A 17,303-nucleotide genomic window follows, 5' to 3' on the forward strand; every position below is an offset into this window, starting at 1 on the left:
CACCCGCTCGGTGACATCTACACACTCACAGTACAATGCGACCCCGCAACCCTCCTGCATCCCCCACTGTGATGTTTACTAACATGCAACGCTCACCATCTCTTCAGCTGTCACTCCAAGACTGCGCATGTGTAAAAGAAGGCTGTGTTGTGATTGGTTAGAGGGACTCTATAGAGCCGGCACCGGCAACAAATGGGAATAGAGGAGGCGGGACAAGCGGTGTGCAGGTAATGGGGCTCTGTCACGTAGCACGGGGCAAAGAGGGGTATCAGGGAGCGTATGGGGCAGATCAGACAGGGCCATAAACACGTGTGCTCGATACTGATTTCAGATACTGATTTCAGATTGGGTGACGTGGTGGCTGATACGTCATTGACTGTGCCAGGTCACACCTACTTCCTCTACACCCCAAATGTCATAGTGAACACATAGGTGATGGGTGTCTGAAGGTAATTGTACCCTGCACACAAGGCATCAGTGACTTAAATGTGTTATTCACTAAATATTCCCTCTATGATCTGCATTTTCTTGTGTGTGTGCTCTTGTTGTATGATCCATCAGAAAAGAAACCAGTGCAGCAGGGAAAGCTAAAGACAATTGTAATTACTGTGTATGATGTAAAAAGTGCTACCCCCAATAGAGATATTAGACACCAATAGGTGATCCAAAGACTGAGGGGTCAGTTTAAGGTGGACTGGCTATTAATTGGCACCCTTATACGGTAGGATCTTTAAAGGTGTGTGTGTGTTAACACCTTCATCTTCTGCAAACCAAGTCCAGTAGGCCCTGTGCTATCCCCGCTAACTTCTTTCCATCCCAGATGGGACAGCGGTCTCGGACATTTTCTTTCTTCTTCTTCAGACTTCTGCTTATATCACCGATGTCGCGCTGTGCAGGCGTGAAAACAGGTGACATGTCGTCTTGAAAATGTAACAGAAGGGTGCTGGCCTCACTGGGAATGCACGAGTGGCATTTTTTTTACATTCCAGGAAAGGCTCTTATGACAGGGGTCCCCAACCTCTGGTCTGAAAGGTGGGCTGCAGCTTTGGCCGGTGCACCCACCAGTGGGGTCAGAAGAAGGACCCCACTTGGGGGTGCACCGGCCAGAGCTGCAGACCATGTCTCCTGGAGACATTGCAGGCTCAGGCCTACGATGGGAGAGTGGGTGGGTTCTGGCATCATGAAGTCACTTTGGGGGGGAAGTTACTTCCCCTTTGAGTGACACACAGCTCCCCATGCATGCGCGATCTGTGCATTTAGTGGGCCCCGACCTGCAACAGTTTGGGGATCACTACCTTATGACCCATACCTGATCTCAGGGATGCACAGAAGGAACATCCCACAGCCTCCTGGGATATGTGATGTTGGTACCTCAGGAGGCCACAGGCTTCCATTACAATCTTTACCACCGCAACAGTAAAGACAGAAGGAGAGGGGTCCTCCCCCCAAAAAATTAATAAAAAAACATATAATGGTAAACGTGGGGATAGGTCCGCTTTAGGTAATAACATTTAGTAAGCAAGAATAAATTATCTGCTGGAGTCGTTGTGGTCACCCTGTGGTGAATACAGCTATCTCTCCGTCAAGCTGCATCCTGAGTATGGAGCACATGAATATATACATTTATGGTATCCAGATGACGGGTACAAGAATAGGTCAGAACTGTCCATGGTGAGCTCAGAAGTCGTAATATTTACATTTATTGATCACAGAATGCTGGGGTTTGCTTTGGGAATGGTGGGGTGTCACTCCAATGACCACCATACCAATGTACTATGGATATAGTAAATATTGAGTTCCCTCAGACCTAAAGAGTATTTCAAGGGGTCCTTTAGGTTGAGAAAGGTTGGTCTTATCTATAGACAACATCTCTCCATGAATGACCCTGTAGTCTCTAAATGTTTACTGGTGACAATATTGCAGAGAGTAAAGCTGGCCATATCAATGTTGTGTATAGACCAGCCTTTCTCAACCTTTTTAACATTAAGGACCCCTTGAAATAAACTTTATGTCTAAAGAAACCCTTGTAATGTTCACTATATCCACAGCTCATGGTACATTAGTATGGTGGTCATTGGGAAGAATAACCCTGAGAAAAAGGTTCCCCATATACAGATGATTTTAGAAGATTATCATGTTAGTGGTGATGTACCTTGGGGGCAGAAAAAAAGACATCTTCCTAAGACTTCTTTCGCAGAATTCTTTCTTGTTAAAAAAATTCTCTATTATGAGTGAGTGTATATATTTTTGTATAAATCAAAATTTTGTATAATCAAGATGTCCTTTTGAGCTTAATGTGAACCTGGCGTAAGACACAAGTGATGCCTGCCATTGACGTCCATGTGAAAACACTAATCGCATGATACTCGTGTTTCTGGTTTATACTGAGTCACTGACCAGGAACAAGCATGTAACACGTAAAGTGGGAGCATCAGAACCCCAAAACAATGGACTAGGACTAGTAAACTGAGAACCATAAATTATTGTTACAGCCAGGCAACTTTTCTGCAGAAGATAAACTTCAGTAACCCTCATATTTCTCTAATAAACACTTTTTTTTTAAATCCCATTGACTGTACTTTATGGTATGAACCTAATCGCATAGCAAATATCCGTGGGGATTTGGTATGTACGTTTGTTTGGTTTTTGACCTTCTGTTGCCTTTTTTAATCTCCACCCATATTGTGCATCACTGTTCTGTATAAAGCTTTGCATTATGATTCATGTTTTCAGCTGAACAATCATTAGATTGTAGCTGTAGTGATATGTAGGCTATTATCTGGCTATGAGCAAACATTTTAATAGTTTTATTTTGGCTTTACAGTCATGCTATTAGTTACTCAGTTTAAATACTCCATCCCCTCTGCAGGCTGTGCACACTAGAGCCCAGGAATTATGCCTTGGATGGACCTCTTGGAAAATTCACTTACTTATGCATACGATAACAGCTGACTTAGCCAGGTTTGTTATAGGTTATCAGTGATTAAGCTAAAAAAATCGATTTTATTTGTAAACAATCCACTGTTCTCTCAAATAAATGTCTGGAACTACATAAAACAGCACTTTTTATTATAGTATGAGAATATATAGGAGAGTAATATCCACGCAATCCTAATTATTTCCTCCAATTTGTATGAGCCAGAATAAATAATTTAAAAATGTGATGAATCCGTGTTTACCTGCTTCTTGCATCATCTTAGCCTCACCCCAATTGAGGTTCCCCAAACACAAAGGAATGACAACGTAAGTGAAAGACACACCTGCCACATAGCTGACTGTACAGCGTGAGCAAAAGTTCGTGACATTGTAGGAATTTGGCTAGATCTCTTAACACTCCCCTTCCTTGTGTCAGCCTCTTCTCTCAGCAAGATTTTTTTGTAAGATTGACTTTTTAATAAATGTTTGTCATCTTACACCTCTACAAATGCAATATATACAGAGGTACATATTTAAAGCAACAGAAAAAAAGTGTAAAAGTTCATTGGTATGCATTAATAACATTAATGCCATAGACTTAAGCCCAAAGCTCATCAATCGAGCTCCTTAGTTATACTTTGGGTGCTGGTCTTTCCTATTATAAAGATCAACATGCTATGCAAACTGAATGCAGTTAGTAATAAATACTCGTTGTGCCGATGTTGTTGTGAAATATTTTTTTACTTTTAAATAGGTCTTGCTTTTAAACAGATGTTTTTTGCTTCCTTTATAGTCAATGTGTACAAAGTGTTCTGTACACGGACACACAATTCCTTTGCATTTGTGCATTGTAGATGCAGTACACAATTGCTGAAAGAGTTCACTTGTTCTGGATACTCTCAGGTGTCATTGGGGAGGGGCAGGAAAAGGCACATCATATCTAGTGACATTCCGGGGACTTCAGCAATTGCGTCTGAGAATGTTTTCAAACGTGAGATTGGGCGGAGCATTGTCTGTATAATTACTGTTGTTGATTCTGTATCTGAGTAGGAGATTGAACAGGTAAGCAATCTTTATATATTGTAACTGTTACATTTAATGTCTTTGCAATGGCAGTCCAATTATAAATGTGTATTTGGTTTCTGCATGCTTGTACTGTTTATTGGGTCTATGTTTATAGCAGTGAATCTGACATCTCAGTCAATTACTGCCATTGAAAAACATTGACCTGGAAGATTCTCCACCAGGGAGTGTTTCAAGGAATTGTATGTTTAATGCTTTATAAACAGACCTCATTGTGTGTTCTTCTGACATGTGGTATGATTGACTAATGTTCCACTGAAATGTTGTTGGTTACAATATGCTCCAGAAGTAGATTATCTGCAGTCTGCCATTAAATGTAGAAAACCATGCTCCTTCAGGTTGGCACTGATTATGGCACGTATTTTTGTTGTAAACTGGTATTAGATGTAGCATGATATTGTAAAATGTTAGTTGACACTGGCAATGCTTGTAGAATAGTATGAAGGTATTTTCTGCTTATATTCCCAATATACATAGTTCAGCACATATCCATATAACCTGTTTTGTGGTTTATTAAACTTTGGAGAACAATTATAATACTAGACATGTATGTGAACTCAGAGGATGTCCTTGAATTCAAGATAATGTGATCGATGTATAATTCATATTTTTAATGATCTCAGAACATTTTCTCTCTTTTATACTTACAAGGATCATTTTTTCCATTCAGTACACACAGTGTCATTACATTTGAATGGCTAGCTTGCAATACTTAGCTTCACCTGCAGGCTTAACCATTCTGCAATGAAATCTAAAGATGTTGGAGGGGTCAGAGGAAGCACCCAGATATTTATTCAGCATGAAAATACCCATAGTTGACCAATGCCCATTTTAGCCCTGCTGAAAAACCTAGACCATTTTAGACCTAGAGCTGAAAAATAGGCTGCCACAGATTCTCCTTAGTTCCACACAAATAATTTTAAAAAAGCCTGGGTATTTGATAACGTTCTATCTGCTGAAAGTTGGCATTAGGGCTCAGATTGTCTTATTGTCCTGTACAGAGATCACAGGACCAAATGCCAATAATTTTAGTCATGTGATAGATTTAAAGTAGATTTAAACCCAAACTGAATGGCATTTGACTTACCTTTTGATATAAACAATGTTTTCACTTATTTTAAATTTTTGTTGAATTTCAGTGCTTTCAATCCCTGCGGCCACTTTTAATCCAAATGCCCTTACTTTTGATTCAAAAATGAAATTTTGATATTTAGTCTCTGCATACGTCAGTATGCTGAAAGTTTAAAATGCATACAACCTGGGTATAGTCCTTGAGACTGGTGACTTTATAGCTAATAACCTAAAATGTTATCCCATTTCTCATCCCATGGTTATATCAAGGGCAAAACCGAAAAAATAAAAGCGGGATGCATCCTGACACGCATGATCCATTTCGCATTACATAACTCAAAAGGGTTAGCATTGGGAGAGTCAAGGAAGTGTCATTATAGGATCGGGTTCTTCCACAGAAAAGCTACGTAATATGGTCAGTAATATGGCGCTGATCGTACTGCAGCCTGACCAGTGACATCCTAATAATGTAATAATGATGGTTGTATGTACTTCGTGTATAGGGGTGTTTGCTGAGGGAGTACTAAGCATATTGGGGTATATATGGTGGTGTCTTCTCTGTACCCTGTGCTGTAGGACATGTTTTCCAGAAGACTCCTCACTGTTCTTCACTTGTCCCAGCAGCAAAAAACAAGTCTACACGTGGACAAAAACTGAGGCCATACTCTTGATTTTAATGCTGCAATACAACTTTAATAAAGTAATAGTCCATACAAAGCATACATACGTTCCTCAGAACTTTCAACATACTCCTGCTCATACTTCATCTGTTGCTGGATCTCATAAAATGTAACACAAAAAATGTAATGCGAACACCATCTTTCTAGGCTTAGCCAAGACCCCAAGTGTTAGTGCTTGAGACTGGCAGTAGGCTGTTTACAGACAAAGCACTACATCGTGGAAACCATGGAGAGAAATCTGGTTAGTGAAAGCAAGATATAGATAAACTTTAGAAGAATGTATATTACCTGTAGATGACGTTTATGAACCCATGTATGACATACCGTATTTTTTGCCGTATAAGACGCACTTTTTCTTCCCCAAAACTGGGGGGGGAAAAGTTGGTGCGTCTTATACGACAAATATAGTTATAAAATAAAAAGTTATAAAATTATTAAAATAAGATACTCACCCGAAACCCAATCCTGCGTGTGTCTCCTCTCCTCGCTGGCTGCAGCGTGTCTCCTCCTGGCTGCAGTGCAGAGCGAAAGAAGCCGGCACAGCGCCCACTGCTGATCCCTGCCCTAACTGCCGTACAATGGAAAAAAAGGTAAGTGAACGGCTCAGAGCTATCAGAAGGTTAATTTGAATGGCACAGAGTGATCAGAAGGGGAATTTGAATGGCACAGAGTGAACAGAAGGGGAATTTGAATGGCACAGAGTGATCAGAAGGGGAATTTGAATGGCACATGAGTGATCAGAAGGGGAATTTGAATGGCACAGAGTGATCAGAAGGGAATTTGAATGGCACAGAGTGATCAGAAGGGGACAATCAATGGCGCATGAGTGATCAGAAGGGGAATAATCTTTCAGAATCTTTTTTTTCTAGATTTTCCTCCTTTAAAATTGGGTGCGTCTTATATTCCGGAGCGTCTTATAGGGCGAAAAATACGGTACCATTGAAATAGGATATACGATGAAATATGATGAAGCAAATGAACAGAAAATAGGTTTCTAACTTTTTTTTTCTATTTAATTGCAGTTTCAATGGATCCCGAGATATCCATCCTCTATTGCAGCCCCTCACCGCGGGGGATCCCCCAACGTAAAGTGCACGTCCAGCTCTCCCCACTTTACCAAAGGCGCAAACTTCCACCTCCAATGGAAGAGCGGATCCTATTGGATTGGGAAGAACGCCAGCGCAAACAGCCATGGGTGTTTAATGGAGCAAAATTCAGGCTTCATTCTGTCCAGCCTGGTAAAAATCCAGCAACAGAAGAACATGAAAAAGCAGAGCAGAAAAAGGAGACCCTAAAAATTGAAAGTGAACTAATAAAAGAAAATGAAAAAGAGAAATGTAGAGAAAATGATTCTAATATGAGTGAAGGGGGAGGGCTCACCTTACACTTGGCACTCACATGTTACAGAGACTTCCTTGGTACAAACTGGTCCGGTGAGGCTACAGCATTACAGGAACGAGGAGGGAGAGAACATGGGGACACACAGGCATATTTAGCACAGCCACTTGGCGTAGGAGCAGCTCTACAGTGTAAAGATGATCGGTTTGTTCTTCTGAGAAGAAGCCTGAAGGTAGGAGAAGCACCTGGCCAGCTTGATGTACCAGGAGGACATCCTGAGCCCAAGGTAGGGCAACTATGGCATTGTAGCATATTCTGCTGAAAGTAATGTTAATGATTGTGTGGCTGTGTGTGGGGCACCAGGACCACTATGGGTGACACCCAGCTACCCACATTGCGGCTTACATATTTATGAATGTAATGAAAGGTTCCAGACTGCCTCCCTTACAGCACCAATACTGTACTGTACTGTGTTCTTGTATGCCACCCATTCAGCTGCCTTATGCTTTGAACTGAACTGCTAGTAAGATTAGTTTGTTCTTTGCTTCTGTAGGTCAACTTGAAGCAGTTTATTTAGCTTTTCCACCACCAGCCTTGGAAGTCTTTGTGCTGCTATGGTACTGCTGGTTATCTCATAACTCAGGTTGACAAGGGTTCTTGTGAAGCCCTGTGTTCACTGTTCATTACATTTGCCCTGATTCATCTGCAGGTAAACCACACCTCAGTTGAACATGCTTTGTCCAAGGGAACGCAGTGCAATGCAATGCAGATTACAGCCGCTCAACTACTCACTTTAAGCACATTGCATTTTTATAATCTGCATCAAACGCAGAATACCAACACTCCTCAACATAAGTCTTCAGTGTGATATTAAGTCTAGCCAGTCTATTGGGGTAGAAGAATGGGCTGTACAAGGTTTAATAAGACCCTGTCATATAAGAATAATGGAAGCTCCCATTACTGAACTCCACATTGAGAATGCTTGCTATTGTGATGCTTCAATGTCCGTCACTGGTACATCTCTGACATTCCATGATTACACCATGCTGAACTGTGACTATAACTTACTAAAGTCAGAAACAGACAGGCATTTGGTGTTTTTAGAAAACCTCCATGCTTCTTTTATGATGGAGTCACTTTATCATCTTACAATGAGGTCCTAACTTTTTAATTCCTCTGGCTTTGGAGACCTTTCCCCTTTTTTTCCTGTTGTGTTTCCCAGACAGGAAGCAAAAGAAATCCACAATTTTTGGTAATACTAAAATCTAATTAACGCAATCCTATTACCTGATACAAAGGTTTTGTTTATTTAATTGTAAAACAAATTTCCCATAAAGGAGAGGGGCAGGAAATTCAAAAATTCCCTTTGCAGGAAATTTTGAGGGGCTGTTGGGTTGTAATGTACTGGTAGGGGAGGGTGGTGAAGGTGCCCGCCCTTCAGCCAGTCTGTTTGCTGAATAATAGACTGGATCTTGGTGAATCACAGCTTTTTAATTAGCAGAAAGCATTAAAGTGGAAATAAACCTGATTGGCGCTGGGTGCCTTAATCGTCATCCTCTTCTTCCCTTTCCAGACGATCTTCATCCATCTTGATTGGCCATAGTGATCAGGCAGGTAAGACACATTTTTGCAGAAAGGACATTGCTTGTCCCTTTCTACAATAATGACCTGCCTGATCATATAAACTTAAAAGTGGAACAGTTCCATCTTACCTTTACTGATTGCAGAACCATTGGCTTGGACTTAATATGGGGTATGTTGGACCTCTGTAGAGAGACTACTGCTTTTACACAGGAAGCTGGGGAATCATTTTTTTACTCCTGTAAAATATTTAGCTGTTTTAAACTGAAAGTTCGTTTGGGGCTGAAGTTTGTTTTTCTACTCCCACAAGGCTGTTGCTCCCAATGTCCCTGAGGAAGAACTGAGCTTGGATGTTCTAGAGCCAGAACTGGTCATCAAAGAGCTCTTCTCATCTATCCTGGCTGAAATACGGGATGAAGTAAGTAAAGCACAGTGCTGCTCATCCACTTGGCAAATCTGTTTCTGGTTCTAGTCATAGCACTGCCTTTGTTGCTGAAACCCTCCCACTGTAAGCTGCAGTGTCTTAGAGGAGCAAGACCCAAAATGAATGTCTATCCATTTTTTTTTTTTTAGTCTTGTATAGAGTGGGCAAAGGCTAACACCTCTGTTGGACAACTTTTTTGGCTGTCTGCACCCCACACTCCACTTGAGTTGATCTGGGCTAACGGAACTACTGGCTCACTTACAATTTAAAAAATGTTATAATATAATATAAACAAAATAAATCACCCCCACACTTTTGGTGAACACCATAGTGAGAAGGATTGATGGATAATCTCAAGTGTCCTGGACTTGACCACACAAAGTTAAAAAAAACAGACCAAAGTAAGCAGAAATTTAACAAATTGGTAGTGTTATTTTTTATTTAACAGTGCTGTTATTTTATATTTAGCTTTGCTCTTCTGTTATTCTACATTCTCAAGTCTTTCTATATTCTTCTGAATCATGTCGCTAAACTCTACTAATTTATGTGGTTCTGTAGGATTTGAGTTCAGTGACATTATCGGTTGTAGTATTTACTGTGACCACTAGATGTCAGCCCGTGACACTCAGAAATGCTTGTAATGCGTTCACATTGGTGCTTTCACACAAGTTATAACACTAAAATTGGTAATTTTATATCTTTTTTTAAAAAGTGTTCATTTTTATTAGGTTAACTTGCCTTTGTCCACATTAAGTGAACCTCTTCTTCTTGGTATTGCTCGTAACCATACAAGTGCAGGGCGACCAAGTGCAGAATTCTATGTAAGGTAGGTACATTTTGGATGTGTTTACTGTTATTTCATCTACCTTCTAATGCCCTTTTCCTACTGACATTAAATTTGACTTTTCAGGTGCAGTCTGACCTCAGAAGAAGTTAAGGATAGGTACTTGCAAGGTGGCCCTGAGGCACAAGAATCTACAGATATTATTTTTCTGGACAGAAAGGTAAGGATAGACCTGGTAATGTTATAATGACTAGTGTGTGTTTTTATAGGAACAAAAACACAGTTTCCTGAAATGTGTATTTGTTAGTAGCATTCAAAAAATGTGTTATAGCATCTCTACACCTGATGTATTAAAGAACAGAAGATGAGCCCAAAATGAAAGATGTTACTGATGGCAACCAATCAGGTTTCTTATTTTAAGGGAAACTTAAACTATAATTATTATTGTTTTTCATAAACAACAGTTCCAACTGTGTGTTTATTTTCTTTTTACCAGTTTTATTGCATGATCATATTCGTTGTAGTTTTTTTATGCTTTTTTTTTTGTTTGTTTTTAATTTTTAAATTCTCAGCAGTCTCCATAGAATACCTTAAAATGCTTAAAACATACCTAAATGTAAGTTAAGAAATAACTTGAATATAACTAAAAAATAAAAGGCAAGCATCTGTTAAACAGCATTAGAAAATGACAGCTGGGAGCTGATTGGCTCTATGTGCAACACTACTTCTATTCACTTATTGCCTTTATAAAAAATACTGTACTAATACACTACATGCAATAGGAACTAAATTAAAATACCCGATTATTTATATATTTGGATAAAAAAATTGTTATAAAAAGCTTTCTTGTCCAGAAACATGAGATTAAAATTTGTTATGGATTTGGTGTGAAGTTATATAATTCTGCTGTACGTTGTGATTTTTAGGATTGCTTTTGGATACCATTTACCTAATGCTCATGATTGTATGTTGTATGTATGATAGTGGTCATACATGTAGCAGTTTATGATCAACATTGAGAAAAGCAAATAAGTGATTCATTATCAATTAAAATGTTATTTGATGCAGCACACTCAGTAGTGTTCTGCACTTTGCAATAAACTGAACATACTGATATGAATTTGATGTATCCATAACCAATCTAAATGATTGTTGAACCTTTTTGGTTGCTAGGGTTGTATGCAGTGTTTTCAGACTTTAGGTGACTCTGGCAGCAAAGGGGTTAACTGATCTCAATTATGATAAATGTTTGATTGATCAGAAGTGAGCTACAGCTGATTGATTGAGTAGAGCCAAAACTGATCCAAACATCAGTAAATTAGTCAAGATGTGTGTGTCTGCCATTACTAGTTGCAGCTGATTTAAACTGTTGTGTACAAGTGCTGAATATGTCATGTTCTAAGCAGTTACTTAGGGAATTTATTAAAACATCAAAGACTGCAGCTTTAGAGGTGCTTCATCCCACAATCTTTTAAGTATGCAAATTACTGGATTATTGTGTGTATTGACAGTCCATAGTTATCAGGGAGCACTACCCAAACATTGAGACCATGTCCTGGGTGCGCAGTTTAGATTTTTATATTTTGATCTTTTTTTGCCTGTTTTGCAGTACATTCAAGTGGAAAGACTCATAGAAAACTGCAGTAATTTTACATCCATAAAATGTTTCATTTTTCTCTATAGTTGGCCTGGTAATTAGCAGAAAATACCTAGAGCAAGAGCAATGGTCACCAACCTTTCTGCCAGCAGGGCCCTGTAATATAGAATACATTTTGCCATGGCCTGTGGGGAGGGGGTGTTATGTGTACAGCTTCCACTTCTTTGCCATTCTCAGCTCGGCTTCCTGTCGGCACACTAGCTGAGAATAGCAGAGCAGTGTAAGAGAGCTGGTGTTCTGACAGGTGGGCCTCTGGAGCTTCCACTTTCTGAACTCCTGTCATCTGTGGCCCCCAACTCATCGGCCATGGACAGGCACCGGTCAGCAGGGTTTGGGGACCTCTGATATAGTGCTTATTGGCACACACAGACTCCTACTTGAGTCCTCCAAAATATCCCCACTACTGGGGCTTTGATAGAATTGGCATGCCCTGCTATCCAAAAAGGCAGTGCTTAGTGCATCACTGACCAACTTCCAGGCCTTAGCAGTGTCATATTTGGGTTGGGGTTCTCTTGCTCTTTACATGGGTCTTTTTTGATGGCTCCAAATGGGCTTTGAAGGGATTGTTGTAAATATGCTACAAGTACAAACTGGCTGGCCCCTTGTGCTGCTCCACAGGCAATTACATGGTATAAGTAATATGTAGGTAGTTACTCTAGCTGCATTTACATTTTAAAATAAATTCATAACTGTTAACTGTTTTTGTTTCTGTATCATGAGTATCCTCTAAATACCTAACTTTATTTTGGAGCTTGGAAAAAAATAATAATCCTCTTCTGTTGTAATAGTCCTTTGTGTCTCATTTACAGGATCTGCAGACCATTGAATGCTCAGAAATGTGGAAGGAACTCTGTCCCTCAGCGAAGGGTTGTATAAAACTTTATCTCATGGTACGAGAGCAACAGTCCTAAGATGGGATAGAGACATGTAAATATGGTGCTCTGCTCAAAGTAGACTAGAACTAATTATTTTACCTATTGGTTTTAAATTGATTAATAATACAGTCATCCATGTGTCATGATGAAGGACCCTGTAAACAAAACTGTTCTTTAGTGTAGCTTTTACTCAATATTGTTTTTTATAAAGAGATTTTGATACTGTGTCCACCAAGTTTATTTAATGTGTGTGTATATAGAAAAATATATATTTTACCTCTGAAGGGGACAACTAAAATCAGCCCTTGATTCAATGTGTTTTGTAATTGACTGTTTATAGTAAATGCAAACCCTTACTTAATGACAATTAGTTTACTAAAATATTGTATTAATGTTATTAAATTTTTTTTTTTATGTAATTCTTCTGTTTGTTTGTTTTTTTTTTTAAGGTAATTCTACACACCTGCTGCTTTTATATTTAGTTAATATCTATAAATATATTATCAATGGTTTAACAGTGTTATAGCATTGAAACAAAACTTTTTAACGTTTTAAGAGTGTTTTGATATCACAATAAACCTCTGTGTATTAAATGGTACATAAGATATTGTACTTTGCCAGTTCTTATATATGTATTTTGTAACAACATAATGCTGTTCCGCTAACACAAATCAGCCAATAATATTTGTCAGGGCAACCTTCCTTATTTTGTCAACAAAGCGCCATTGACATGTGCAATGTATGTGAAAATAGCTAATTTGTTGTCGCCATCTGAAGCCAGTTTAACAACACAGAAACATAATATGGAGACAAGGGTAAAACATTATCACCCCATAACTGGAGGTACCTTAACCTTACCTATATGGTAGGGTTATTGTGTAATAATTTTAGGGTAATTGTGTTTAATTTTCAATAAAACCTTATACATTATGAAAAAAAACTTGAAATCAAAATGCTAAAGCTTACAGTACATGGAATTTTAAAGGAATAGAGAGGAGGGTGTGTTGTGGGGGGGAAGATCGGGGGTGGGGTATCCCGACTTAATGTGTCAGTTTAGTCTTTACAATCAAGCACAATAACTCACTCTTCACAAAAAGAGTCACAGGCCAATCTACCATATTCTGCAGATGTACTAAACTAAACCCAGTAATAGCAGGTCTTCCATAGGGCAAACATCTGCCACCCTCCTTAGCCAGTGCCCAAGGGTTGGCGGTTTGTCAGACTTCCACATTGCAGGAATGCATGCCTTTGCGGCATTCAAGAGATGTCGAAATAAAGAGTTTTTGTATGCCTTTTTCGACATATCAGAGACATGAAGTAATGCCAAAGCGGGTTCATTTTTAAAATATGCAATAACATACCAGGAGCCAATCCACATCTTAAGCAGATACTGTCAGTATGGGGGTAGATCTTAGCCAATTTAGAGGGTGTTCTATACCACCGAGTAGCCAGCTTTTAATTCGTCTCCTGGTATTTATTGGAAACTGCAGCCTTGTGGCTAAAGTGGAGTATCCTTTTGAGTTTCCGAAAATTTCACTTTCAAGTCTGTCTCCCACAGGTCACAAAGCCAGGAGTTTTGGGTGCATGTACAACTAACAGTGCCTGGTACGAGTAAGACAAGGAACCTTTCAGGGGATTCCCCGCTAAACACAGGGATTCCAAAGACAAGGAGCGACTAAAAGTTGCTGGCTGTGGAAGAGCGCATAACACATATATAGGTTGTATACAGTGCCAGGGATCCAAAGGGGGCAACTCCTTAGCACGTTGCAACTCAGGCAAGGGATACCATGACCTATCCTGTAGAAAATGAAATGCCCTGTAAACACCCCTGGCACACCACTGGCGAAAAATTGCATCAGAGATCCCAGATGGAAACTCCAGACATCCCAGTATGGGAGACAGTGGAGATGGATATTCAACTACACTCTAGGTATCGCGTTCATCTTCACTATATTACAAACCATGTGAAGGCCATTTGACACCATTTCTGGAGGTCCTTCCTAATAAAGTTAAGTTACAAAATACGTGACAAATCAGCAGGTAACTGTGTGCCTAGGTACTTAATGGAAGTGGACGCCCAGCTGAAAGGGAAAGACGGTGTTAGAGCCAATTGAGATTGTCTCGGGACGGTAACATTCAGAGCCTCTGACTTCTGGAGATTAATTCGATAATTTGATAAATCTGCATATGTAGGAAGTTCTGCTAGCAGATTAGGAAGGGTCGTAACTGGGAAAGAGATTTAAAATGATAGGTTGTCGGCATACGCTGCTAACTTGTGTTCAGAACGTCCAACTTGGACTCCTTTTATATTCCTATTAAAAAAGGCATGTCTCAAAAAGGGCTCCAAAGTTAAAATAAATAACGAAGACAAGGGGCATCCCTGTCTTGTTCCATTTGTGATATTGAACGGTTGTGAGAGTTCCCAGTTTATGCGCATTCTGGCTGTGGGGGTGGTGTATAAGGCTCTAACACACTGTAAAAACCTCTCAGGCAACCCTAAATATTCTAATGTGGTGAGAAGAAAAGACCAATCTACTCGGTCGAATGCTTTCCTTGCATCTGTGGAGAGAAGCATAAACTGTAATTGCTGGCTACGAGCGTAATCTATGATGTTAAGGGTACATGTCGTATTCTCCCAATCCTCTCTTAGTGGCAGAAAACCACTCTGATCAGGATGAATACGTTTACTTAATACTGGTGTCAGCCGACAAGCCAGTATGCTGGTGAATAACTTTAAATCGCAGTTTAATAAAGAAATTGGGCGGTAACTGGCGCAAGATTGGGGATATTTATCAGGTTTCAGAAGTACAGATAAGTGCGTCGCCAACATATCAGTGGGCAATGCGTATCCTTGTGAAATAGCATTCATCACCTTTACCAAGTGGGGCCCTAAAACAGAGAAAAGTCCCTATAATATACTAGGGTAAGCCCATCTGGACCTGGTGCTTCACTGGAGGCTGGATGCTTTATGGCTGTCTGCAGCTCAGTAATGGTTTACAGTGGACCCATTAGTACCATGTATCTCATTAAAAATAAACCAGCTCTACCTTTTCTCATTGTATCAAACCTGTTAACCCTAATCTTAAATTTACTAAAAATACATATAAAGACAGGTGTAGAATTACATCCTTTATCTTCATGACCATGACCCAGGTGATTATTAATATTATTATTAAACAGGATTTATATAGCGCCAACATATTACGCAGCGCTGTACATTAAATAGGGATTGCAAATGACAGACTAATACAGAGAGTGATAAAGGAGGAGAGGACCCTGCCCCAAAGAGCTTACAATCTAGTAGGTAGGGGAATTTCACACACAATAGGATGGGAGATATGTAGTGGTGGGAAGTAGTGGTGGTTTCAAAAAACAGAAGACGGGTAGGCAAGTTTGAAAAAATGGGTTTTGAGCGCTCTTTTAAATGAGCAGAAAGTAGGAGCAAGCCGAATAGGATGAGGAAGACCATTCCAGAGAGTCGGGGCAGCTCTAGAGAAGTCTTGTATCCGTGCGTGTGATGAGGTTATGAGTGAGGAAGTCATTAGTAGGTCATTGGAGGAGCGGAGAGAGCGGCAGGGGGAGTATTTTTTAACCATGTCAGAGATGTAAGTGGGACAATAACTGTGTAGGGATTTGAAGGCAAAGCACAGGAGCTTAAATTTGATTCCAAGGTGAAATGGAAGCCAATGGAGAGAACTACAAAGAGATGCAGCGGAAGAGGAATGGGGGGAAGGATGGATGAGTCCGGCAGCAGCATTCATGATAGATTGTAGAGGAGAGAGTCGGGTTAGTGGAATACCAGCGAGAAGGATGTTACAGTAGTCCAGACGGGAGATGATAAGAGCATGTACAAGGAGTTTGGTGTTCTCAGGGGACATGAAGGGGCAGATTTTGGAGATGTTGAGTAGGTGAAAGTGACAGGACCTGGAAATGTTCTGAATATGGGGGGTAAATGAGAGGGCCGAGTCAAAGGTGACACCAAGGCAACGTGCCTGAGGGGAGGGCCGAATAACAGTGTTGTTAACAGTTAGATATATGTCAGGGGGGGATTTGGAATTTGAGGGGGGGATGATGATGAGTTCTGTTTTATCCAGGTTGAGTTTCAGGAATCGGTCAGACATCCATGATGAGATGGCTGACAGGCAGCATCAGACCTTATCCAGGACTGAGGGGGACAGGTCAGGGGTGGACAGATAAATTTGAGTGTCATCAGCATACAGATAGTACTGTAAGTCAAAGGAAGATATGAGACTACCGAGAGAGGAGGTGTACGGAGAAATAAGAACCGGTCCAAGGACTGACCCTTGGGGAACACCAACAGGGAGGAGAGTCGGTGAGGGGGAGTTACCAGTGAAAGAAACTTGAAAGGAGCGGTCAGACAGATAGGAAGCAAACCAAGAGAGAGCAGTGTCACAGATACCAATGGAGTGCATGATCTGGACTATAGGAGAGATACTCTTAAAACGATAAAGTTTCAAATGTTGTTGTATTGCTTTTATTGGAGACACTAATGATCTTTCTCTTTTATCTGGGCCTTCATTTTGCCCTGGAAGTCGTAAGCCCAGGGCTTGAAAACATGTTAGTGCTTCAGATGGTGTAGTAATAATTTGGGTTCTCCCATTTTTTGTAAATATTAACCTAAACAGGTGGCCCCAACGATAGGTAATATGTTTTTCCTGTAGGATCTGCAAGTAGGGTTTTAACTCCCTCCTCATTTGAATAGTCGCTGGTGCCAGGTCAGCAAATATTTGATTTTTACTTCCTTGAAAAACAATTGTTTCTTTAGTGTGAGCTGTTCACTGGATTAATTCTTTTGTATGAAAATAGTGAAACTTTACAAGCACATCTCTCGGCCGGCCCTAGTGAGTGTGTGGTTCAAGTTCAAGTCTCTCTA

At 40.1% G+C, this 17,303-nt stretch overlaps 2 protein-coding genes across 5 annotated transcripts in view; one reads left to right on the forward strand and one right to left on the reverse strand.

The window, feature by feature from the left end:
- DNAJC4 (DnaJ heat shock protein family (Hsp40) member C4) overlaps window positions 1-143 on the reverse strand; it is a 40,351-nt gene extending 40,208 nt beyond the window's left edge. Inside the window, exon 1 of the mRNA XM_072421485.1 lies at window positions 97-143. The gene's annotated coding sequence lies outside the window, so the exon portion shown is untranslated. The remainder of the gene's footprint in view (window positions 1-96) is intronic.
- On the forward strand, window positions 129-13,012 carry NUDT22 (nudix hydrolase 22). Of its 4 annotated transcripts, none has more exons than XM_072421481.1 (6): window positions 129-227; window positions 6,773-7,374; window positions 8,980-9,087; window positions 9,822-9,919; window positions 10,004-10,097; window positions 12,344-13,012. In XM_072421481.1, the coding sequence occupies exons 2-6, from the start codon at window positions 6,778-6,780 to the stop codon at window positions 12,443-12,445; spliced, it is 999 nt and encodes a 332-aa protein (XP_072277582.1). In that variant the 5' UTR covers window positions 129-227; window positions 6,773-6,777; the 3' UTR covers window positions 12,446-13,012. The 4 variants fall into 4 exon arrangements, with proteins under 4 accessions (XP_072277582.1, XP_072277585.1, XP_072277583.1 ...); XM_072421484.1 differs by lacking the exon at window positions 129-227 and adding an exon at window positions 267-449; XM_072421482.1 differs by lacking the exon at window positions 129-227 and adding an exon at window positions 2,987-3,978.
- The last annotated feature ends 4,291 nt before the right edge of the window (window positions 13,013-17,303 follow it).

Source organism: Pyxicephalus adspersus, chromosome 9 (genome assembly GCF_032062135.1).
Source record: "Pyxicephalus adspersus chromosome 9, UCB_Pads_2.0, whole genome shotgun sequence".
Lineage (NCBI taxonomy): Eukaryota > Metazoa > Chordata > Amphibia > Anura > Pyxicephalidae > Pyxicephalus > Pyxicephalus adspersus.

Excerpts from the sequence above, each read along its gene's own strand:
- NUDT22 (XM_072421481.1), top strand. The coding sequence starts at position 6,778 with ATGGATCCCGAGATATCCATCCTCTATTGCAGCCCCTCACCGCGGGGG. Across the intron at positions 9,920-10,003 it reads AGTGCAGAATTCTATGTAAG|GTGCAGTCTGACCTCAGAAG; the intron begins GTAGGTACATTT and ends TTGACTTTTCAG. Across the intron at positions 10,098-12,343 it reads TTATTTTTCTGGACAGAAAG|GATCTGCAGACCATTGAATG; the intron begins GTAAGGATAGAC and ends TCTCATTTACAG.